Genomic DNA, 24,947 nt, shown 5'->3' with positions numbered 1-24,947 from the left:
GATGGCTTTCATGCAAAATTAGAGAGCAAGAGGGTTGGGTATTGATGAGCCGAAAGGTTGGCTTTAATGGGGGAGAACAAGAGGATTGAGGGGTGGTCTTTGATGGGAAAATTAGAAGCTGAATGGTTGGGTTTCAATGGCTGAGAAATAATAAATGGATATTGAGGGAGAGCTGGTTGCTGGATTTCTGGACTTTGATAACAGACATGGGAGATGGGCTTTGATGGGTGAATAAGGAGACTGGGTGGATGGGCATCAAAATGAAAGTTTGGCATTGGTAAAACTGACCATGAATCTGTTAGACTATCATGAAAGTTTTTCTGGTTTTTAAATTCCTTCAAGATAGGACATTCACCATCTTCACCCAGTTTAACGTATTCCTCCTACCAGTCCCACAGTTATTTGTACTTTCATGTGAAGTGGCTTCATGCAACTACAGCAACATGGATTCAACAATACATGTCGGCCTTACTAGCAACAAGAGCATCCCAAGAGTGGCTGCAAATAATGGTTTACATTATGAGAAAGTACAAATCTACAATAAATGAGTTGTGCATCCATCCATTTTATAATAATAATACTAATAATAATAAATTTTATTTATGGGCGCCTTTCAAGAGTCTCAAGGACACCTTACAAAAATTTAGCAAGTAGAGGAAAAACATGTAAGGGGAATGAAATAAATAGTAGAGACATGACTAGTACACAAATTAAAGACAGAATTCAATTCAAAACACAATATGAGGCAATTCAAGCACAGATGAAAAGGGAGGGGGACGTGGGGCTAAGGATAGGCAGAGGTGAAGAGATGGGTCTTGAGGCGGGACTGGAAGATGGTGAGGGACATGGAATTGCAGATCAGTTGGGGGAGGGAGTTCCAGAGCCTGGGAGCTGCCCTGGAGAAGGCTCTGTCCCCAAAACTGCGGAGGTTGGACTTGTGGATGGAGAGGAGACCGGCTGAAGTGGATCTGAGGGACCGTGAGGGTTGGTAGGGGGAGAGGAGGTCAGTGAGATATGGGGGGGGCAGATGGTGGAGGGCTTTGTAGGTGAGGACCAGGATTTTGTAGGTGATCCGGTGGGAGATGGGAAGCCAGTGAAGTTGTTTGAGGACTGGAGTGATGTGATGCCAGGATTTGGTGTGGGTGATGTCGGGCGGCTGCGTTCTGGACCAGTTGGAGTCGGTTGATGTAGGTGGAGCTGATGCCAAGGAGAAGTGAGTTGCAGTAGTCCAGTCGGGAGGCGATGAAGGCATGGATGAGTCTTTCAGCAGCGGGAGGTGTGAGAGAGGGTCTGAGTTTGGCGATGTTGCGGAGGTGAAAGAAGGAGGTTTTAATGACATGGCGGATGTGAGGCTCAAGGGAGAGGGTGGAATCAAAGATCACGCCAAGGTTGCGGGCCTGGGGAGATGGGGAGACAGTGGTGCCGTCGATGGTGAGAGTGGGGTTATTGATTTTGCTGAGTGTGGATTTGGAGCCTATGAGGAGGAATTCTGTTTTATGTCCCAAAGCACCACTTTCCCCATAGACAGGTAGTTAATACAGTGGAATCTGATTCAACAACTAAGTATCTGTAAAAATCTATGCTTAAAATGTCAGAAAAAAGCAATTTGTTACAATTTTTTTGAAATGTTTCGTGAAAATGCATAAATTATTTCTATATTTTTCTTCTGTCATTTACACACCATTTCCAGCAGCTTAGTCACCCACTCACGAGAAGGCAAGTATTAAGCCCCCATCTGATTACAAAGCTAACTCCCTCGTCCTCAGCCGATGTCTCATTCATTGTATCTAGCCTTAGATCTGACCTCACATCCTCCTCCAATTCACACCACCCACCTGTTCTACACACTTACTCCGACATCTGCTTAAATCTTTGGTTTGGACCCATGTTCTGGCCCGCTGGAAGGATTGGACAAATGCTTCCAGCTTGCTGAAGCTCTTAATGCAGATCTAAATGCACTCTCGTATCTTCATTAATACTCACCTGCAAAGTGCATGTGACTTAAATTAATACATGATAAATTGTACTTGTGGTTTTAGGATTGGGGACTGAAATGTGGTGAACAAGCCATACTGCAAAAGAAAGAAGCCTGAGATTCAACACATGGACAGACCACACTTGATAGAAACACCTCCATCTTTTGATCTTTATAAATGGTTTGTATCTTTTCACATTGAATATTTCTTTGTTAGATCTAATTCAGCTACTGAGTGTGTGAGGTGAGGTTAGGCAGTGGAGCTCATAATGTCACGGGGTGGAGACCACTTCCACAATTAGAGGGAGATCCACAGTGAGAGATGCAGTGCCTCTGACCGATCTGACTTCAGACTGATCGATGTCTCGACCCGAAACGTCACCCATTCCTTCTCTCCAGAGATGCTGCCTGTCCCGCTGAGTTACTCCAGCATTTTGTGTCTGCCTTTGATTTAAACCAGCATCTGCAGTTCTTTCCCACACATAATGATACTGGTCTCTGTTATGGAGATATAGTTGCAGAGTGACTAGGACTGGGATTTCAATATTCCAGGTTATACAATATTGCAAGAAATAGGCCAAAAGGAAAAGGAGACAGAGTAACATTGTTAATCATGGAAGGTATCATTCACTGTGTTCAAGAAGGAACTGCAGATGCTGGAAGATCAAAGGTACACAAAAATGCTGGAGAAACTCAGCGAGTGCAGCAGCATCTATGGAGCGAAGGAAATAGGCGACGTTTCGGCCCGAAACGTCGCCTATTTCCTTCGCTCCATAGATGCTGCTGCACCCGCTGAGTTTCTCCAGCATTTTTGTGTACCCAGGTATCATTCACTGTTCCGTTCTGATATAGAAGCAGTGGACTGTAATGCAGAGGTGTGCAGGACAGAACTGCAGATGCAGTGCCTCTGACCGATCTGACTTCAGACTAAACGAAAATAGACACAAAATGCTGGCGTAACTCAGCGGGACAGGCAGCATGTCTGGAGAGAAGGAATGGGTGACATTTTGGATCAAGACCCTTCTTCAGACTGATCTGAACTGCAATGCAGAATTGGTTTGGGTTGAAATCATGAGCAGCATGAAAAGGAAGATATTGGTGGGAGTATCTATAGACTCCCTAAATGTGTCAACTTGATAATGCAAGAGTCAAGAGTGTTTAATTGTTATATGTATCAACAATGGAACAATGAAATTATTACTTTGTAACTTAACAGGCCCATAAATGCAATAACACTTATCGATATTACTAGACTAAGTGGGACCCGTTGGGGGGTGGGGGCTTTCTGGAGCGCTAGTATGGGTGTTGTGGGCTGAAGGGACTGGGTTCCAGAGGGCTAATATGGACATTGTGGGCCGAATGGAGTCTTTGGCTGGCAGCTCAGTCACTCCAGCCTGGTGTGCTGGCAGCTCACTCACTCAAGGCTGGTGGGCTGGCAGTTGACTCACGGCTATTCCTTGAAATGCCATTTCAAGCAGGGTGCAAGGCCACTAAAGACAGAGTCGTGACCTCTCCCTTCCCCTTCTTGCAGAGACTGAGCCACACCCACACATCCAGGTTTTATAGTCCCTCCCACCAGAAGGGGCATGGCCTTCATGGCGTGATTGACAGGAGAGAGAATCTCACCATTTTTTAAACACTAATAAATCTTTTATTTTTCATCAATGGGAAAATCCTCGGCACCTGATGAGCGGAGGGGGGCTGAGTAATATGGCCAAAAATCACAGCCGTACGTGGTAGTGTTTTTCCTAAAATCAATACACAGCGCAAATAGGAAGTGGTCAAGATTACACTTTTAATTATATAGACGGCAAGGCAACTTTAGCATTCTCAATCCAACTTTTCAATTAGGCAAGGCAACTTTAGCATTCTCAAACCAACTTTTCAATTAGGCAAAGCAACTTTAGCATTCTCAAACCAACTTTTCAATTAGGCAAGGCAACTTTAGCATTCTCAAACCAACTTTTCAATTAGGCAAGGCAACTTTAACATTCTCAAACCAATTTTTCAATTAGGCAAGGCAACTTTTGCATTCTCAAACCAAAAAAGCATTCGGTTTGAGAATGCTAAAGGTCCTGACAGGTCAGTAAAACCACTCACAGTTTAGTAGACATGTGTTCAGTGTTATTCACAGCTCAGACTGAGAATTGCAACCTCTCGCCCCCCCCATCTTGCAGAGACCTGAGGCACCTCCACACTTCCTGGTCTTTTATTTTTCATCGATGGGAAAAATCCTCATGTCCTGACCAGCGGTGGAGGACTCTGAGTAAATTGGCCAAAAATCACAGCCGTAGGTGGCAGCGTTTTTTCTAAAATCAATATACAGTGCAACAGGAAGTGGTCAAGATGAGACTTTTAGTAATATAGATAATATGGTCAAAAATACAATAAATTAATAACCATAACATTAGGTAACTATAATAGTGTAAAAGCCGAGATCTGTAGTGCAACCAAAGATACAGTTCTTAGAAAATCGTAGTTGCTGACGTTAGTGTTGTATAGTGTTCAAGAGCCTGATGGTGGCTGGGGGGGGGGGGGGGGCGCATGTTGTCGACCTCCCCATGGTGAGCCTTGTCAACTGACTTCAGTCAGGCGAACGACAACAAACAGAGACAGCAGCAGAAATAATGCAACTTCAGTCGCCGCAGCTTGCAGCCCTAATGCAACCTCAGTCGCCGCGGCTTGGTGCCAAACCGGAGCATGCGCCCTTTTTAGGGCGGGCATCTACGGATGTCGAACCGGATGGCATCACCATGCTGCAGCTGAATGCAGAAGGCCTAACTGGCTACAATGCCTGGAGGGCGTTACATAACTTCTGTTGCCTCAAACGCAAGAAGAAGATGGTGGCTGGGAAGAAACTGTTCTTGAGCCTAGTGCTCAGGGTTTTTGGCTTCTGTACCTTCTTCCCAATGAAATGAGATGGTGGTGTGGGGAAATATCTAGGGCATGTTTGAGAACTGCAATTGTCTTGGGAGATGTTAGTCTATATAATTGACTGGACAAATCAAACTATATCCTTTATCTGTACACTGTAGACAACTTGATTGTAATCATCCATAATCTTCTCTTTGACTGGATAGCATGCAACAAATGCTTTTCACTGTACTTTGGTACACACAACAATAATAATAATAAACTAAACCAAATTAAACATCGAATGTCTTCAGTTTGAAGAAGGACAATTATAATGGTATCAGCGAGGAGTAGTCAAAGGTGTTCTGGGTTAACAAGCTAAGAGACAGGTCAGTGGATGAACAGTGGTAGATATTTAAACAACTGGTCCTTAAAGATGACATCCAGTTGGATTTACTCATCACTCATCCACATTCTGTCTCTTTTAATTCACAGTGGTCTTGATGACTGAATTCCATCTCATAAACCAGTCTGTGAACTCACTGTCTGTGAAAAATATAACTTGTAAAGGCTAAGCGCAGGAGACCCGGGTTCGATCCCGACTACGGGTGCTGTCTGTATGGAGTTTGTATGTTCTCCCCGTGACCTGCGTGGGTTTTCTCCGAGATCTTCGGTTTCCGCCCACACGCCACAGACGTACAGGTATGTAGGTTAATTAGCTTGGTAAATGTAAAAATTGTCCCTAGTGTGTGTAGGACAGTGTTAATAATAGTGTTACTGTGTGGGGATCGCTGGTCGTCGCGGACCCGGTGGGCCAAAGGACCTATTTCCACGCTGCATCTTGAAACTAAACTAAGCTAAATCCCTACAAGAAGACTTAGATGACCATGTGGTCAGTGGCAAAGTACAAACCTCATACAGCATCAAGGGGCAGCACGGTGGCACAGACCCGGGATCGATCCCGACTACGGGTGCTGTCTGTATGGAGTCTGTACGTTTGCCCCATGACCCCAAGATCTTCGATTTCCTCCCGCACTCCAAAGACATACAGATTTATAGGTTAATTAGCTTTGGTATAAATGTAAATTGTCCCTAGAGTGTGTAGGATAAAGCTGATGTGCAGGGATCGCTGGTCGGTGCAGACTCGGCGGGCCGAAGGGCCTGTTTCCGTGTTGCATCTTTAAACTAAAATTAAATTAACGATTGTACCTATGCAAAGAACAATTCTGGGACTGGCGCCATTTCACGCACCAATTATGATTCTACATTCAAATACCAGCATTGACCCTCCGTTGGCTTGCAATTCGCAGTGGTGATTCGTAATGGTGAGTTATTCAGTGAGGTTTTGGTTATTTGATTGTTTCCACCTACTCTGATATGTGGGCGTGTGGAATTTACATTGGAATAAAAAAGCTCCTGAAGATCCTACAGCTCCAAAATAAATTAAAATACAAACAGACACTGATGTTAATCCATATTCTCTAATGATCTATTCTGGGCAATATTAATAAAACCATGAAACCATTATGGTGGGAGGAGGCTGTCCAAGATCCCGACCTCACTCCATCACATTAATTACTTCAACTGAATCCTAACATATCCAAGTTCTGATCACATGGGACCAAAATGTGCTGACTGTAACCATTAATCATCAGGTTCTTGACCTGACCTGCACAATCCTAAATTTATTTAAAGCAATGGAGCACCACGGACCAACTCTTGCACTATTGTGGACATGTTTTTTTAATTATGGTTTGCACTAATGTTTTTTGCAGTCTTTTTCTTTTCACCGTCTTGTAGAACATGCATAATTTATGTATTTATCACTGGACCAGAAGTGTTGAAAGTGTACAATGGTTGAGTGTACTTCTGAGGATGTAGGCTGGTAGTGTGTTTAGGTTTGAGGGTGTTTGTGTTGAGTTTTGAGGGTCTAGGGTGTCTGTGTTTAGTTTGAGGCCAAAAGGTGTTCTGAGTGTTTAGTTTCCAGGGAATAGGATGTAGACTGTTTAGCTTTGAGGGCACAGGGTGCTTGCGTGTTTAGTTTTGAAGATGCTTGAGTGTTTAGTTTTGAAGATGCTTGAGTGTTTAGTTTTGAAGATGCTTGCGTGTTTAGTTTTGAAGATGCTTGAGTGTTTAGTTTTGAGGGTACATGGTGTTTGAGTGTTTAGGTGTGAGGCTGCACGGTGGTTGAAGGGTTGTTGGTGCGGGTACAGTGCTGGGTTTGGCTCTCTCTGCTTCTCTCCAGTCCAGGTGATGGCCGCAGGCCTCCCTCCCTCCCTCCTACCTGCTCCTCCAGCCGGGGCTTTGTCGCTGACGACACCACGCGTGCGTGGCCGCGGAGCCTGCTGGGAATTGTAGTCCGTCGATTGCGGAAACCCGGCTCGCGGGCCACAAGGACGAGAGTGGCGGGACTGGGGACCGAGGCCGCAGGGTGATAGCAGCCAGCAGAACGAAGGTCGGGGACTGAACCTCGGAGTGTCCCGGAAAACGGGTGAGTGAAGTTGTGGGGAGAGGAGCAGGCGAAATTCGGAAAGATCGAGGCGTGGAGCAGGTGAATTGTAGGACCGGAGTGGCCCGTGGGCTCTGCAGGTGGGCTACTGGTGGACCAGTGGATCCCTGCAGGTGGGCCACTGGGTCTCTGCAGGTGGGCCACTGGGTCTCTGCAGGTGGGCCACTGCTGTGGCAGTGGGTCTCTGCAGGTGGGCGACTGTTGGGCAAGTGAGTCTCTGCAAATGGGCCAGTGGATCCCTGCAGGTGGGCCACTGGGTCTCTGCAGGTGGGCTACTGCTGGGCCATTGGGTCTCTGCAGGTGGGCTACTGCTGTGGCAGTGGGTCTCTGCAGGTGGGCTACTGTTGGGCAAGTGAGTCTCTGCAAATGGGCCAGTGGATCCCTGCAGGTGGGCCTCTGGGTCTCTGCAGGTGGGCCTCTGGGTCTCTGCAGGTGGGCCACTGGGTCTCTGCAGGTCGGCTACTGGTGGACCAGTGGATCCCTGCAGGTGGGCCACTGGGTCTCTGCAGGTGGGCCACTGGGTCTCTGCAGGTGGGCTACTGCTGTGGCAGTGGGTCTCTGCAGGTGGGCTACTGCTGTGGCAGTGGGTCTCTGCAGGTGGGCGACTGTTGGGCAAGTGAGTCTCTGCAAATGGGCCAGTGGATCCCTGCAGGTGGGCCACTGGGTCTCTGCAGGTGGGCTACTGGTGGACCAGTGGGTCTCTGCAAGCGGGCCACTGGATCTCTGCAAGTGCGACCATGATGGAGAAGCGGGCCACTGGGTGGACCAGTGGGTCTTTGCAAGCGGGTTACTAGTGGGACAGTAAATCTCTGCAAGTGGGCTACCAGACGAGTTCGTGGATTTATTTAGCTGGGTCACCGCGTTGGTCTGTGCATGTCGCCTGTTTGTGAAGTTTCAACAGAATTTCCTTGATTAGAGGATTGTGTTCCTTTTTGTTCTTGTGTGTCATAGGGATATTTCTCCAATGTATTTAATTTGGCATGTGTTTGTTTTACTTTTGAAGATGTGAAGATGTGTGCAAGATTGGGCACCTGCATTTTACAGGGTCAACTTTTGGACATTGGTCAATTCCTGAAGTTAGCAGCTTTTCGTATCGAGGTTGCAGGCAGAGATGGCAAAGCGATTTTGAGTAATGCAAAACGTTTGAGTAATGGACACTTAGGAACAAAAACGCATGATGTTAGCATGGAAACAGAATGGCCTTTACAGGCTAAATCTATTGTTATCAACTGTAACCATACGGTTTTGAAACACTTTGGTACAAACCTGCTTTCCTATTCCTGTACTAAGAGAACCCAGCCAACTAAGAAATCATCTATACTGCCACCTCAGAACACTGAAACTCTAGTGAACTATTCAGGGAAAAGTGTCCCACTATTAACAATTCACAAAGCCTCACACCGTTGTTTGAAAGAGAAGCTTCAATTTACAGCTGTACAGTTTTTGAGAACCAGCAGTATATTAAATACCTGCCATCTTGCTCGTGGAGTTATGTCAGTAACACCAGGCAACTTCATCCTATTGACCCACAGATCATTCTCAAAGTTGTCTTCAGACAAAAATTCGGGGAAATCTGCCAAAAGCCAACAGATAACACCGCAGAAAAAAATTCTAGTGACTTGCCTCTTTGGAGCTGCTGTGATGGGATTTTGTTTCTATGTTCACTTGGAAAAAAAGAAACAGGAGAAGTTGAAACGCCATGAGCAGCTGAAGAAATTGGTACTTGGTCAAGGTGATTTCAACTTGCTAGATCACACTGGAAGACCCAGAACCAAGAGTGAATTCTTTGGCCAGTGGGTGCTGTTGTACTTTGGATTCACTCATTGCCCTGACATCTGTCCTGATGAGATGGAGAAGATGTCTAATGCAATACTCATTTTGGACATGGACAGAGCACTGCCACCTGTCCAACCTATTTTCATCACAGTGGATCCAGAAAGAGACGGAGTGAAAGAGATGGCAAAATACATCAAGGATTTTCACACTCGTATGATTGGGTTAACTGGGACCCCAGAACAGATCAAGGAACTGGGAAAGGCATATCGGGTGTATTACAGTGCTGGTCCAAAGGATGAAGATAATGACTACATTGTGGATCACACCATTATCATTTATCTTCTCAACCCTGATGGACTTTTCATCGATTACTACAATAGGAGCAAAACTGATCAGGAAATCGCTGAGAGTATCCGAGGCCACATGAAAACCCATGTTCAACTGTTCAGTTGAAGATAAATGGGAGATTATTAGCAAAAGTTTGCACCAGAATCAATTATTGGTGAGAATTTGTTATGTCTACCCATGTCACAAATCGATCAGGACTTCTAATATTTTACGCAACACTTTTCCAATTCTACCTACATCTGATCAAGTGGGAAGATTTGGCAATTTTTCCAAATGAGTTGACATATCACGACAGTGAATAACAATTGTTCATGTAATGCACATAATCTGGATATTGATTTAAAATTAATTCCAAGATTTGTTTAGCAACCAGGAACACAAGTGACAGTCACTGCTGCTCACAGAATGTTAGTGAATAGATGTGATCAATCACATAACTTATAATTGCTTCAAATAACTTTGTACTGTAGCAGAATATAAGTTTTTCAAATTATTGTTATAATGTAGACACCAAATGATTAATATTCACTTACCAATTATATTGTCAAAACAATTATTTAATAATTTTAATCATTGCTGGCATAATTGGACATGTTTAATTCCCAGTGTTTATAACTACTCAGTTCTTGTACTTTATTTTGAAAATGGGTCATTATTTCCTTTTAATGGAAACCAGTCTGAATACCAGAAGAGTTGAAACAATAGATCAGAATTCCTAATCAGAACATACCTTAAAAACAGGCAGTTTATTGTCAGTCAGAAACTAGATATTTTAAATTTAGCATATCAAACATCCAGTACAGAAAGAACCAATTACACTTACTGCCTATATACACCCATTTCATGCAGGATGACAGCTACTTTGTAACTTGAAATTACTGACAAGTGAAAATGGAGATACAGGAGCATGACACACCTGTGAAACCTAGCACAGGAGTCACACATGTTAAATTCAGTCTCTGTCTACCAGATGGAGCTTTGGATTTGAACCAGGAAAATCAAAAATGCATAATGTGATAAACTGCATATATAGATTTGAGCATGCTTCCTCGAGAATGGAATATACTCCTGCCTTAACACAATCCAAATATTGCATTGTTTAAGATATTGTTTCAATAAATTAAGACAATCCTGAACTTAATAAATTCATATTATTGATGCAAACATGGTCAGTATATTGTGATGTTTAAGAAGGAACTGCAGATGCTGGAAAATCGAAGGTAGACAAAAGTGCTGGAGAAACTCAGCGGGTGCGGCAACATCTATGGAGCGAAGGAAATATTTAACGTTTCGGCCGAAATCCTTCTTCAGACTGGTGATTTTTTCAGATTTTGTGATACTGCATTTCCATAAAATATGTTTTCATTCAATGTCTGCATCTAGTAAACTAAGCTCATACATCAAATAGCCTTAAATAAGAATCTGTTTGTCAATTTAAGATGATGTTGCTATTTTCAGAAGTATACTCATCACCTGCTTCATTTTGAGGTGGTTGTGTATCAAAGCAAGGCACATTTTGAGTTGAATTAATCCTCATTATTTGCTAGATTATTTTGATCCTGTCGTCCTGTACCTCTGAGCTGACTGTAGGGCAGCATTTTTCTATTGAATTTTTCAAATCATCAGTGTGACATCACAGATAGTGACCCAGTGTCCAAATTTTCACCTTACTCTCGTCTTTTCCGCACCTCTGGTACCTATTTAATAATTAATTGGATGATTTTCTCCAATTGGGCATTTTTGGTGGTACAAATGTCCTATCACCCTATACTTGAATATCATTTAGGACTAGCTACCTTGCAAGTGAGTGATAGGTCACATTGGAGTATCACATAACAAATAAGGCTCTGGAATATTAAGGAAGAGAGATCTTAGTGTATATGTCTGCAGATCCCCAAAAGTGGCAGCACATGTAGATAAGGTGGCGAAGGAGATATTAGTCTTCATTAGCTGGGGGCATTGAATATAAGGGTTGTGGTCCAACTTTATAAAAATCAAGTTGGTCCACAGCTGTAATATTGTGAATAACTCGGCTACACTGTAGGAAGGATATGATTACACTGGAGAAGGTGCAAAAAAGATTCACAAAGACATTATATGGGAAATTGGGAATTTCATTTGAGGTTGGATGGGCAGTCTGTTTAGAAATATACAAAACCTTCCTCATGGCAGAGATGCCTAACATGGGAAGGCATGTTTAGAGTAAGACAAAGATCTGAGGAGGAATCCATTCACTCAGGGTAGCTGAAATCTAGGACTATATACTGGTAGAGGCAGAAATCTACACAAATTGCTAATGCATGGAAGGCTACAGATCAAGTGCTGCTACACAGGTTTAGTCCAGATGGTTACAAGTTTAGCCATGGGTGGTGGACCAAAAGGGTTTCTTCTATGAATTATGGTTTTCATATACAGGCATAGGCTGCTTCCTTTCCTGGAGTTGCAAATGGAATCAAACATTGCAGTCATCAGTGAACACCTTAGGTCATTCGGCCAAGAAAATCAGGCCAAGGCCACTGTCCAGTGTCCCACCTGCAGAGCTGTTCTCATGGTGAGATGAATTACCAACACATGATTGAACGCATGCTTGGCAAGCAGGCTGGTGTCTGGTTGAAAACCATGAGGGGTATTGGAACAGGACCAGGCAGAAACTATTTATTCCTATTAACTCGCACTTCATAAGTAGGAGTAAGGCTTGAGTAACTTTTTTTAGGTTTATCATTATTGTCACATGTGCCAAAGTACAATGAAAAACTTTGTTTTTGCATGCTATCCAAATAGATGAGATACATAGAATCAATCAGTACAAACTTACGATAGACCACACGGTAAGAGTGCAGAATATAGCTCTCTGCATTGTAGTGCATCAGTTGTTTAAACAACTTCCAATATCATCAAGGGGGTAGAGGTGAATCAGTACCATTGTTAATGGAAGGAATATTCAGAAGATTTTAACTTATTTGTTGCAGAATATCCAGCTTCTGACTACCTGGTGAGAATATCCAGCTTCTGACTACCTTAGTATTTATGTAAGGTACACAAAAATGCTGGAGAAACTCAGCGGGTGCAGCAGCATCTATGGAGCGAAGGAAATAGGCAATGTTTCGGGCCAAATAGTCAAGTTCCTGATAATCAGTGATCTGCATTTTGAACATGGATAATTCAACATTCATAAAATCAGGATGAAGCAGGATAATTATTTGGTTCCAAAGGAAGCTTTAGTAGTAAATGCAATGAAAACTTTCAAAATACATTTGGACATAACAGCTAAGAAGAGTTTAGAGGGATATAGACCAAGTGCAGGCAACGTATGGACAAGTTGGGCCAAAGAACTGCCTTCTAACCACACTAGTAACACATTCAATGCATAAATAGTTAGTGGTCAATATGTATCCTTGAACAACTTGTCCCCTATGCATTTCTTCACTGTACAACAGTGAACTGTTTGTTACCCATCCTCAAACTGCCTTTCCAATAATCATTTAAAAAAATAATTCTTAGAACATTAAAATAAATTATTTGACAATATACAGCTCAGCTAGATAGTAAAAATAATGCTTTGTTTGCTGCCCTATTAACAAAGTTCACAAACACTGACATTTCCACCATTTGTTGCCAGTTAATTTTATTGTGCAAATTATTTTAACAATGAGAACACTTACTGCCCCTCGCCACCACTCCCACTCGCCCCCAACACCATCTAAATAATGTCAAGTCTCACCTATTTGTTTTCCTGTTTGTCATCTTTTTTGATATATCCTCAAAGTATCTAACGGTCAATAGAATATTCTCTTCTGGAAACAGGATGTAGCACAAATTTCCTCGAGAATGGCTTATTTCTGCAGATTTTCCAATCCCAAATTGGTTATAAAAATCCAAATACAGAAAGTATGCAAGTTTACATGTCCTGAGACAAAATTTCATTAAAAATTCTGCACTTTATAAAAGTACATTTAATGTGTACCCCAAAACTTATCAGGATCACCAGTTATATCAATGAACCCCAATACACATCATCCCTAAACATACCAATCAACATCATTCCTTGTTCCACACCATCCCACTCATGATCCCCACTTCAATGCTTCTGAAAATGATTGCAGTGGATGGACACTAGGGAAATATTCTATAACTTTGATCCCAACTCTATAACCCCAAAACAGGACAGGCGTTGCATCTTACAAAGTTACAACCAACATCAGGTTACAGTATTTGAAGAGATTTCAATATCTGGTGAACTTCTCAAAAAGCAGACCAAAAATGTTGCTCACTGAGGAGCAACTCTAGTTAAATAAGAAGATAGATTTAAGAACAATCTGCAAAAGTGACATTTACCGATATTCCAGTGAGGCATGGAGATTGAGCCCAGACAACTTTTCTGGCATAAATCCAAAATTCAGCCTTAGTTATGGCATTGGAAATAATTTAATGAGCAAGCTAGAAGTCTTCAGCTCAAGACAAAATTTACGAGCAAACAGATACTGTAAGTGGTTTCTTTAAAAAAGTACTATACATGATGCAGATACTTGATGCATTGATAATGTACATGTCCCATACACAGCCCATTTAAAACAGTCTGGGATTACATAGCAAAATATCAACATAAATTACACAATTATCTTTTCAAAGTCACAATGTACAAATTGTTTTGTTGGGAGTTTAGCGAGTTGTAAAGGGAGGTTTCCATCAAAATAAAGACCCTGGCAACTTGTTCATTACCGATTAACATTAGTTGTATAAATCAAGTAGAAACAGCACAGCCTTCTCCATGTATGGCTATCAGCAATAAGAAGATGAGTTTCTAGCTTTAAGGATGCAAATGATACAGGCAGGTCTGCGTGCTTTCTCATTTGTTGGAAAGGGATGGAGCCATGTAGGTGCGGAACCGATCATGAGCTCTTACTTTGCTCAGCAAGGTGAGTTCCATTGTGTCAACTGACTCATATAATCCATCTCTTTCCCATATTTCCACTGTGTAATCATTAGCCTGTGCAGAAGGAACAAGATTTCGTCAATAGGTAAATAATTACAAATTATCCCAGCTCAATAGCATAGCCAGAACCGGTGCAGACTGTACAAGTGCATACAATACCAGGCAAACCCAAGGGGCACATATCAATCCAAATGCACAATGAGATGCTATCAGTGAAATTCTCAATTACCTTTAAGATGCAAGATAAGATTGACCTGAACCAGCTCTAAATATGCTGAGTCAGGATTGTTCTTCCTGCCAGCATAGCTAACCCCAGAACTGCCCTTTGGACTGCTAAAATATAATCTGTGTTGAATGCTGAAGTACTGGCTGTCTGGTGAAAATTCCCAACTTTTTGATATCGAGGCCTGCTCAGAGTCGTCTTGCCAATAAAATTGTGACACTCAAAAGGAAAATCTCACTACCTCAAACATTTGCAAATTATGAAGTTTCTCAGCCATTAGCCAGAATGCTTCAGCCAATTTACTTCAATTCAAACTTTGCTTCACATCTGCCTAGTTTACAAGATGTTCCCCCATCTCCCCCAAATCAAGATTCCCTTCCATGACCTACATTAACTTGGGATATTCCCTTTTCAGTGAATGTTTGAATTTCCTACTTGTCAGATTTTATTCTTACTTGAAAAGCATACTCACCAACTGTAGCGATGCCAGCATGTATCGACACACCTCAAACGACTCCTTCCCAGCCACTATATTTGCAAACGAAAGTCTTTGTTTAATGTAATCAAGTGCATCCACAATTCTATCCCCATAATCATGGATAGCAAATGCAGCTCTCTCCTCCTAGTGTGTCAGAAAAAACAAAAGTCACAGTTGATCAGGATGCAGAAAAGGTGTCACAAAAATTGAATAAGCAGAAAGCAGCATTTGGCCCATTATGCTCTTTGAAAGAGATAGTAAATTAGTTCCATATCCTGCAGTTTTTCTCCATCAAATGTTTACCAAATTCACCTTTTAGGAATCTGAATGTAATTTTCATTTCCCACTCCATGCACAAATATTGTAAAAATGTAATCTGTTGATATAAAATTATATAGCACATTTAGCACCAAAACAAGTCATTTAACAATGTACATGGTGCACGCTTCTCCCCATTTTTCCTCTTCAGCATCACCCTCTATTCGCTCCACACTAATGTTTTTGTGGCTTGCTCAAGGCTAAGGAGCTGATTGTTACCTTAAGTAGGGTAAAGCGAAGGATCGATGAATCCATGTTCATCGCCAGGATGGCGGTGGAGTAATCAGCTTAAAGTTCCTGAATGTGCATATCACTAGCGATCTGTCCTGGGCCCAGCACATCGATGTCAACTAATATTTTATTGAACTTCTCCAGATGTACGGTAGACAACATGCTTACTTGTTACATAACAGCCTGGTTCGACAATTTGTATGCCCAGGAACAAAGGAGACCATAGTGGTAGACACTGCTCAGTCCATCACAGGTACTGACCTCCCAGCTATCAAAAGGGATCTGTCAGAAGGTGCTGCCAGAAAAAGGCAACCAATATCAAAGACACACACAACTCTGGCCATGCTCTCATTTCACTATTACCATTGGGAAGGCGGCACAGGACCTTGAACACCATGATCATCAGGTTTAGAACAGCTTCTTCCCAGCAACGATCAGGATCTTGAACACTAACATTAGCAACCATGATCTTCTATGAACGGTCTCATTGATTGCACAATGGATTTCAGTTTTGCATTATTTAGTTACCTAGTATTAGTTATTAATGTATTGTATTACTGATTACATATTTGTGTTTACAGGCGTATTAAGCTGCAGCAAAAAGGAATTTGATCGTTCAGTTGAAGGCACATATGACCATGAAACTCTTGACTTTTAAATGCATCTGTACTATTCAGCCAATCCAATCTCAATGGGATTGAGTTACATAGAAATTGGGAATAGACCGCCTGACTCAGACTTACCATGCCATTTAATAAAATCAGATACTCTGATTGTAATTTCAAGTAGGCATTCCCACTTACCACGTAATTTTTTCTTCCCTTCTTATCAATAAACAATCACTGCCTTAAAAATATTCAAAACCTCTTCTTTGACGTTTTGTGGAAAGTTCCAAACTTTCGTTACTTTCAGAAAATTTAACTTCTTAAACAACAATTCTTTATTCGCACTAATTAGATAAAAGATTGCTTTCTTATTTTCCCTGCCAACATTTTTCCACATTATGCAATATTTGCCATATATCTGCCCACGATTAACTATCTACATTTGTTTGCATCCTCCATACATCCTCTTCAACTTACTTTCCTACCCATCTTTGCGTCATCAACAAATTCAACATTCACATCTTCAGTTCCTTTATCCAATTAATTTATGCAAAACAATAAGTAGAGATCACATCTCCTATTTCAGTATACACGTACACTACTTATTACATTGGGCGGTCACGGTGGCGCAGCGGTATAGTTGTTGCCATAGCAAATGCAGCACCGGAGACCCAAGTTCAATCCCGACTACAGGTGCTGTCTGTACGGAGTTTGTACGTTCTCCCCGTGACCCGCGTGGGTTTTCTCCGAGATCTTCGTTCCTCCCACACTCCAAAGACGTACAGGTTTGTAGGTTAGTTAGCTTGGTGAATGTAAAAATTGTCACTAGTGGGTGTAGGATCGTGTTAATGTGCGGGGATCGCTGGTCGGCACGGATCTGGTGGGCCAAAGGGCCTGTTTCCGCGCTGTATCTCTAAACTAAACTAATTTAGCAACCGGAAAATGACTTGTGTCTACATTGGTTTGTGCTCGGCAGCCAATCTTCGATCCAAGCCTTTGTTACCTTCTACACCATGAGCTTTTATTTTCTGCAATAACCTCTCATGTGATACTTTATTAAATATCTTCTGGATGTCTAAATACCATAAAATTCCTTTCATTTGTTTTAAATATTTAGGAATCCCGAAGGTTCAGCATCTGGCACACAGGATGCCTTTAACACAGCTGAGCTCCATTTCCTGGGCTCCTTATAAACTCACCCAGTTCCATTTCCTGTGCCGTCTTGAAACTTACCTCTGTCTGTTACTCGACTTTTTATTTTAAACGGTTAACTGGAATTTTTTTCCTACTGTGTAACATCTTTAAAAAGTGAATTAAAAAATGCTTCGAGTCTATTAATAGGAATCCGCTTGTCTGACACCAAAGTTTTGACTGCCAGAAAAATGGCATTTTACTTTAATATAGATCCAGTGGTTCCCCTTTACCAACAATATATTAATTCTTCAAAGAACTCAGATTGATCAGGCAATATTTCCCTTGCACAAAATCTCAGTAACTTTGCCAACTAACCCTGATTATTTTTTCTGAGTGCTCTCCAGAACATATTTAATAAAGCTTCTATGATTTTCCCTATGACAGATGTTAAACTAACCGACCAAAGTTCTGTTTTCTTAACACGAGGGAAAAGTTTAATGTTTTCTATTTGATTTCCTTACACTGAAGCCTTTTAGTTCTGTGTGGAATTCTCTGAAAAGTCTTTGATTAAAACTATTCATAATTTCTCCAATAAGACTCATCTTTTCAAGAGACATCCATCCTGTTCATCTTTATTCCATCGAGTTTCTGAATTTTTATAATTTGCCATGTACATTATTTTTTAAAGGCACATCCCCTCTAGTGTCTCCAGTTTTTAAGACTGACCATTTCTTCAAATATGACCAATCCTTAACACAGGTTTAGCATATATTTATTTTTCAGTTCTAGCCCATAAATAAAACCTTGTTTATTTTCAAATGTTAGTTTATCGTGTTCCATTATCTTATTTATTTGTTCTTGTCAATCTTATCCTTTTGTTACTATTTAACTTATTATGCTGCTAATCAAAATGTGGTTCTTCACATTTTTCTGCATACAAATTAATATCCCAATTACATGCTCATTCTGAAGGTTTATTAATATTTTTTTCCAATTCTGCCAAGGACTTACTCTTTCCGTAACACCCACCACCACTACCCTCAAAACTGCCAGAATAAATTTATGATTTAATTAGTCATTCATCGTAATTAATCAGCTTAAGTTTTACATTTTAAACCCTTGTGCACAACCAAACTCAGAAAATACTTATTTCTCCAACTTGGGAGTTTGGCCAATAAACAAAATGACCCTTAATCGTGTCATTAGAAAACAGATTTGGCAGCTTGTGTTCACTTGGGAGAAATGCAACATTGGTTTACTTATCTGAGCAAGCCTAAGAGATATTTTTACAGGCAACAGTTTATCAGAACCTTCATTGCAAATAACAAAACAAAAACTCGTGGGCAATTTATGTCCATCTACAAAAATGTTTTAAATTTAACCTGGTGATATTTTCACAGCAGATCCTTGCACTTAATTTGTAACCATAATTTCAAACGTTAGTCTATTTATATTTTCCCCATGTTTAGTCTGTCCCGCACGCCATTACTTTTACTTTTTAGACGTACTTCATTTCTTGCCGACTCCTCTCCCCATTTTACTAGTTACTGAACTGGCAACCTATGTAGAACTACACAATGGTAATGTAGAAATATGAGGGGGCAGGGAGTGAAAACCCAACAGAAAATGATGCTGCTAACTAGAAATGGGTTCATGCCTCCGGTCTAGACTTTCAGCAATAGAATCAACCCCCTAAATTTGCACATTACATTAAACCAATTGAAGGTACACTCACTTCTTTCACTAATCGTGGGCCAATCTTATCCTCCCAGTCCTTTACACGGAGGGACAGAGCTGTTTCTTGAGCATACTGCTGGGAGTTAGCAATAAACAGTTCCTGGAATAGAAGAACAGATCAGTGCTTAATCCAATAACCAGCATTCTGAGTGGAATTTCAGAACAAATTAGGGTTTGAGAAAATAAGGACCTTGGATACAAAATGGAAACAACTAAAACAGTAGTGTAAACTATTCGACTCTGTGAGAACTACAAGGGGCATTTACTAGTGTAGTGATAACATTGGCCTAGAACATTACAGCAAGAATCAACATCAAAAATTACTGGGGTGAATAAAATGAGTTTGAATTCTATTGGTGTAAAGAGATGTGATCTTAATAGTCAGTGTGAACTCAGTGGGCTGAAGGATTTTGTTCCTCTACGAATGGAAATTCCCTGCATAAAAGGCAGGATCTTTGAATACAAAGACAGCTAATATTAGATTCATTTAATTTTTTGAAGGATAGAACAAGAGCTAAGCTGCAGAGAAACGTCAGGACAGAGGGGAATCAAGAAAATTTAAAAAAGGAATGTATACAATGGACAGAAATGTGGAGAGATTAAATTAAAAAAGGAAGCAGAGTGCAACATGAAATAGTGATAGCTGATCAAATAAGGAAACAAAAGCTCGTACGAGTTGTAAATAGGGAAGGCAGAATAATTACCCGAAATTGTCTAAACGACGTACGAGATACCGGTAGAAATATGAAATTACTGAATACAATTTCAAATCTAGAATTGGCTGGAAGGGAGGTGTTGATCCTCAAGCTTCAATGGAACAGTGTAGGAGGCAGAGGGCTTTTGAGTGGGAGTGAGATAGAGTTCAAAATCGGCAGGCACCTAGAAGCTCAAAGTCGTGCTTGAGGACAATACACAGATATTTCATAAGGAAGTCATCCAATCAGCAAAAGAGAACAACAAAAACCCGCAGGAGGAACTCTGCCACAGGCAGCACCTGGTTGAAGAGCAAGAGAATAGCACTGTGTAAAAATGAACTATAGATGCTGCTTTAAACCAAAAACACAAAAAGCTGAAGTAACTCTGCGGGACAGGCAGCGTCTCTGGAGCGAAGGAATGGATGACGTTTCGGGTCGAGACCCTTCTTCAGACTGGTTAGGGATAAGGGAAACGAGAGATATAGACGGTGATGTGGAGAATTAAAGAACAATGAATGAAAGATATGCAAAAAAAGTTCAAAGTGAAATATGAAAATTGCAGCAATATAAGACATGGGATATATTGCTCCTTTGCCTCAAACAAAAATGTTTCACTGGTATAGAGTAGAATTTGGACTAGAAGTGGTTGTGCAATATTAACATCATTTCAGGGAACGAAGTACATTATCAGCCACTCAGGCAGTCAAGGATGAACAATAAAGCAATAAAACTTTCTAGCAATACCAACTTCCCAAAAATGAACATATGTTTAACTATTGAATCTTATTGCGATTTACTGCTGTAGACCATATGTTGAAAATTCTGGGTCTTAGAACAGCTCAAATATCTGTCTGAAATTACTGCATTTGAATACTTATCAATATTGACAGTATATACTGATTCAGAACCCAAACATGAACATCCTCAAAAAACTTCTGCTGACTTCTGGTAGCTGCATTTTAAATAAACCCGCTGAATATTAAATTTAAAAGAAATATCAAAGTAAATATTTTCAGCAAGTTTGCATACCACGTTCCTTCTGACAAGCTCTTCATAACTCACGCCTCCAGATTCTCCAAGAAGATCTGTAATGATAGATAGAAAATTTAATCATGGACAAAAGAGGGCTTCAGAGGAATGAGAGATTAACTCTTAATCAAAAGATAAAGAATAAATCATACCCAGAATTACACAGGGAAGGTTCATTCAGTTACAGAGAAGATATGCTGGTGCCTGAAGATGTGATAGGGATGGAAGATGTGATAGGGATGGAAAAAGGGGAGAGTATAAAAAGTTTACTTAAGTTACAGGGAATGCGGTGGGAAAGAGGATTCACCCTAAGTTATGGAAAAGGAGAAGTTTACCCAGAATAAGGGATAGATGCAGAGAAGTTTACCGTGAAAGAGATTGTTCACCTAGTTATGAGGGAGTTGGGCTATGGGGGAATAGTTTATTCAAGAATGACAGGCAGTGAGGTGGATATGAACTTTGACAATCTCCTCTATCCTGTAACTCTGGGTCTCTCTCGTTCTCTCTATCTATCTATCTATCTTCCCACTCCGCTATAATTGTTAATGTCTAACTGAAGTTATAAGGAGAAAGGTTCATTTTAAATTACAGTGGGAAGTTTACACAGAAAATAGAGGGAAGGGCAGAAATAAAAATGGTTTTCAGAGTGTAGGAAGATTTATCCATTTACAGGGAGAAGGAACAGAAGGTTGCAATATAGTTGGATCACAAGTTTTAATGCTTACCCAGTTTCATAGGGCTGTGGTTATCCTGAGGTCCAATCACTTCATGTTCCAAATCAATGTCATCTAAAGTAAAAGGAACACATGCCAGAAACATGAGGGATTTCTAGCTGTATATTTTACTCAGCCATCATCGCGATAAAGAACCAGCACGGTGGCACAGCGGTAGAGTTGTTGCCTTACAGCGCCAGAGACCCGGGTTCAATCCTGACTACGGGTGCAGTCTGAACGTAGGTTGTACCTTCTCCCTGTGACCATGTGGGTTTTCTCCAGGTGCTCCGGTTAACTCCCATTTTCCAAAGATGTACAGGTTTATAAGTTAATTGGCTTTGGAATTTAGAAGGATGTGAGGGGATCTTATGGAAACATATATAATTATTAAGGGATTGGACACGCTAGATGCAGGAAACATGTTCCCGATGTTGGGGGAGTACAGAACCAGGGGCCACAGTTTAAGAATAAGGGTTAGGTCATTTAGAACTGAGACGAGGAAAAAACTTTTTCTCACAGAGTTGTGAATTTGAGGAATTCTCTGCCTCAGAAGGCAGTGGAGGCTGATTCACTGGATGCTTTCAAAAGAGAGTTAGAGCTCTTAGAGCTAGCAGAATCAAGGGATATGGGGAGAAGGCAGGAACGGGGTACTAATTTTGGATGATCACATTGAATGGCAGTGCTGGCTCGAGGGCGAAATGGCCTAGTCATTGTTATTCTTGATAATATTCTATAACATATTTTGTTATTCTTGATAATATTCTTTCACACTGTAATATTAGCCCTTTACTCTTAGTAAAATTCCATGTTTGCTGCATTGACCTCAAAATCTTTCACTTTGTCCACACAGAAAACCATTGATAAGGCCTGCACATGAAAGTGGGGAGGGAAAATTCAAAATTAAACTGTCTAGTGCAACGCTTCAGTGAGCAAATGGTCAATCCAAGGTACAGGCTCCCTAGGACAGTGTTGATCAATTCAAATCAAATTCAATAGATCGCTTTTGAAAAATAACGTTGAGTGTGTGTACGAGTAGTCTGAGACAGGCAGCAGTTAGGGAGCAGAGGGTGGGAGGAAGCATGTATAAGTCAAGCAACCTAGAAATAGGCCCTTTGGCCCCTCACACCTGTGCCAACCATCAAGTACCCATCTGTTCTAATACTTTCTAGCACTCTGCCTGTAGCCTTCTGTGCCATGATGTTTCAAGTACCCAATTAAATACTTGTTAATTTTATTTATTTATATATATTTAAAGAGTACCTGCTTCTAACACCTACTCAGTCACTGAATATATTGGAGCAGGCAGATAGATTTGCATTCACAAACGACACCAAGCAGTGTAGTAAGAGCAGGAGCATGGTTTTAAGAGGATTAGTTATGATTGTAATAAATTATAGAGGAGGTCAAAAAGGCCAAACTGCCTGCTGCTGCTCTATATTGTGTAATGTCCTCAAAATGTGGGTTCCCTCTGCTCTGCAAGAAGATGCAAATTCAAGGTAAGGGAAGTAGCTTCACAGACTCCGCTTTACATGTGAAATTTCACGACCATAAATGCAAGGAATGAAGTTGTTTGAAAAAGCAGAATACAAAATATGAAACGATTGTTCATGCACAATATTGGCAGTATGGTTTTAACCATACTAATGGCTCGATTACAGCCTGAACATTGAAATTCTATCTTGCCAAAACATTACAAGACGACAAAAGGAACTACGGATGCTGGAATCTTGTCTATTGTTATTGATCACCAACTTAAATTTCCCGTTGCTTGTCTGACATATCTCATAATGCAATATTCTGGTCATCAAGGCACAGGCAAAATACTTTGGTCAAAAAGTGGAACCTTTAACAGAATGTTGCCTGAATTAGGGGGTAATAGCTATGCAAACTTTGGTTGTTTTTTTGAACACTGGAAGGTAAGGGGAGATCTGATAGAAGTATACAAAATGAGAGGTATAGGATAGGTTGGACAGTCAGAACATTTCCCCCCCCCAGTCCCCCCCAGCATGTTTGAAGGAGATGTGTGGGGCGTTTTTTTTTTACAATCAGAGAGTGGTGATTGCCCGTAACAAGTTCCAAGAGAAGAGATTTTGTGCTATTTTAATACAAGGTACCAAGACTGTACAGTAATTTTGTTCAAGAAGGAACTGCAGATGCTGGAAGATCGAAGGTACACAAAATTGCTGGAGAAACTCAGCGGGTGCAGCAGCATCTATGGAGCGAAGGAAATAGGCGACGTTTCGGGCCGAAACCCTTCTTCAGACTGATGGGGGGTGGGGGGGGGGGAGAGAAGGAAGGAAAAGGGGAGGAGCCCGAGGGCGGGCGGATGGGAGGAGACAGCAAGAGGGTTAAGGAAGGGGAGGAGACAGCAAGGGCTAGCAAAATTGGGAGAATTCTATGTTAATGCCATCCGGACGCAAGGTCCCCAGACGGAATATGAGGTGCTGTTCCTCCAATTTCCGCTGTTGCTCACTCTGGCAATGGAGGAGACCCAGGACAGAGAGGTCGGATTGGGAATGGGAGGGGGAGTTGAAGTGCTGAGCCACCGGGAGTTCAGGTAGGTTATTGCGGACTGAGCGGAGGTGTTCGGCGAAACGATCGCCCAACCTCCGCTTAGTCTCGCCGATGTAAATCAGCTGACATCTAGAGCAACGGATGCAGTAGATGAGGTTGGAGGAGATGCAGGTGAACCTTTGTCGCACCTGGAACGACTGCTTGGGTCCTTTAATGGAGTCGAGGGTGGAGGTGAAGGGACAGGTGTTGCATTTCTTGCGGTTACAACGGAAAGTGCCCGGGGAGGGGGTGGTACGGGAGGGAAGGGAAGAATTGACAAGGGAGTTGCGGAGGGAGCGGTCTTTGCGGAAGGCAGACATAGGGGGAGATGGGAAGATGTGGCGAGTGGTGGGGTCACGTTGGAGGTGGCGGAAATGGCGGAGGATTATGTGTTGTATTTGCCGGCTGGTGGGGTGAAAGGTGAGGACTAGGGGGACTCTGCCCTTGTTGCGAGTGCGGGGATGGAGAGAGAGAGCAGTGTTGCGGGGTATGGATGAGACCCTGGTGCGAGCCTCATCTATGGTGGCGGAGGGGAATCCCCGTTCACTGAAGAACGAGGACATTTCCGATGCCCTGGTGTGGAACATCTCATCCTGGGAGCAGATGCGGCGTAGGCGGAGGAATTGGGAGTAGGGGATGCAGTCTTTACAGGGGGCAGGGTGGGAAGACGTGTAGTCCAGATAGCCATGCGAGTCAGTTGGTTTGTAGTGTATGTCGGTCAGAAGTCTGTCCCCTGCGATGGAGATGGTGAGGTCAAGGAATGGTAGGGAAGTGTCGGAAATTCTTACTTTGTACCTCTGTACACTTCAGGATAATTAAGCTGCATTGTCAGACTCT

General features: G+C 41.8%; 2 protein-coding genes across 4 annotated transcripts in view; one reads left to right on the top strand and one right to left on the bottom strand.

Annotated features, from left to right (window-relative positions):
• Positions 1–7,188: 7,188 nt before the first annotated feature.
• LOC116985262 (protein SCO2 homolog, mitochondrial) lies at positions 7,189–10,625 on the top strand. The gene is made up of 2 exons (XM_033039935.1): positions 7,189–7,319; positions 8,341–10,625. Exon 2 carries the CDS (start codon positions 8,349–8,351, stop codon positions 9,564–9,566), a length of 1,218 nt encoding a protein of 405 aa, XP_032895826.1. The 5' UTR covers positions 7,189–7,319; positions 8,341–8,348; the 3' UTR covers positions 9,567–10,625.
• A 2,444-nt stretch (positions 10,626–13,069) lies between these two features.
• Positions 13,070–24,947, bottom strand: part of ncaph2 (non-SMC condensin II complex subunit H2) — a 38,943-nt gene continuing 27,065 nt past the window's right edge. For all 3 annotated transcript variants that reach the window (XM_033039929.1, XM_033039930.1, XM_033039932.1), the window contains 5 exons: positions 21,570–21,632; positions 20,845–20,900; positions 19,119–19,220; positions 15,090–15,239; positions 13,070–14,448 (listed from right to left, as the gene is read on the bottom strand). In XM_033039929.1, coding sequence (XP_032895820.1) covers positions 14,308–14,448; positions 15,090–15,239; positions 19,119–19,220; positions 20,845–20,900; positions 21,570–21,632 — 512 coding nt within the window. In that variant the 3' untranslated portion in view covers positions 13,070–14,307. The remainder of the gene's footprint in view (positions 14,449–15,089; positions 15,240–19,118; positions 19,221–20,844; positions 20,901–21,569; positions 21,633–24,947) is intronic.

This window comes from Amblyraja radiata, chromosome 21 (assembly GCF_010909765.2).
Source record: "Amblyraja radiata isolate CabotCenter1 chromosome 21, sAmbRad1.1.pri, whole genome shotgun sequence".
Taxonomy (NCBI): domain Eukaryota; kingdom Metazoa; phylum Chordata; class Chondrichthyes; order Rajiformes; family Rajidae; genus Amblyraja; species Amblyraja radiata.
This window is presented reverse-complemented; position numbering and strand designations above follow the sequence as displayed.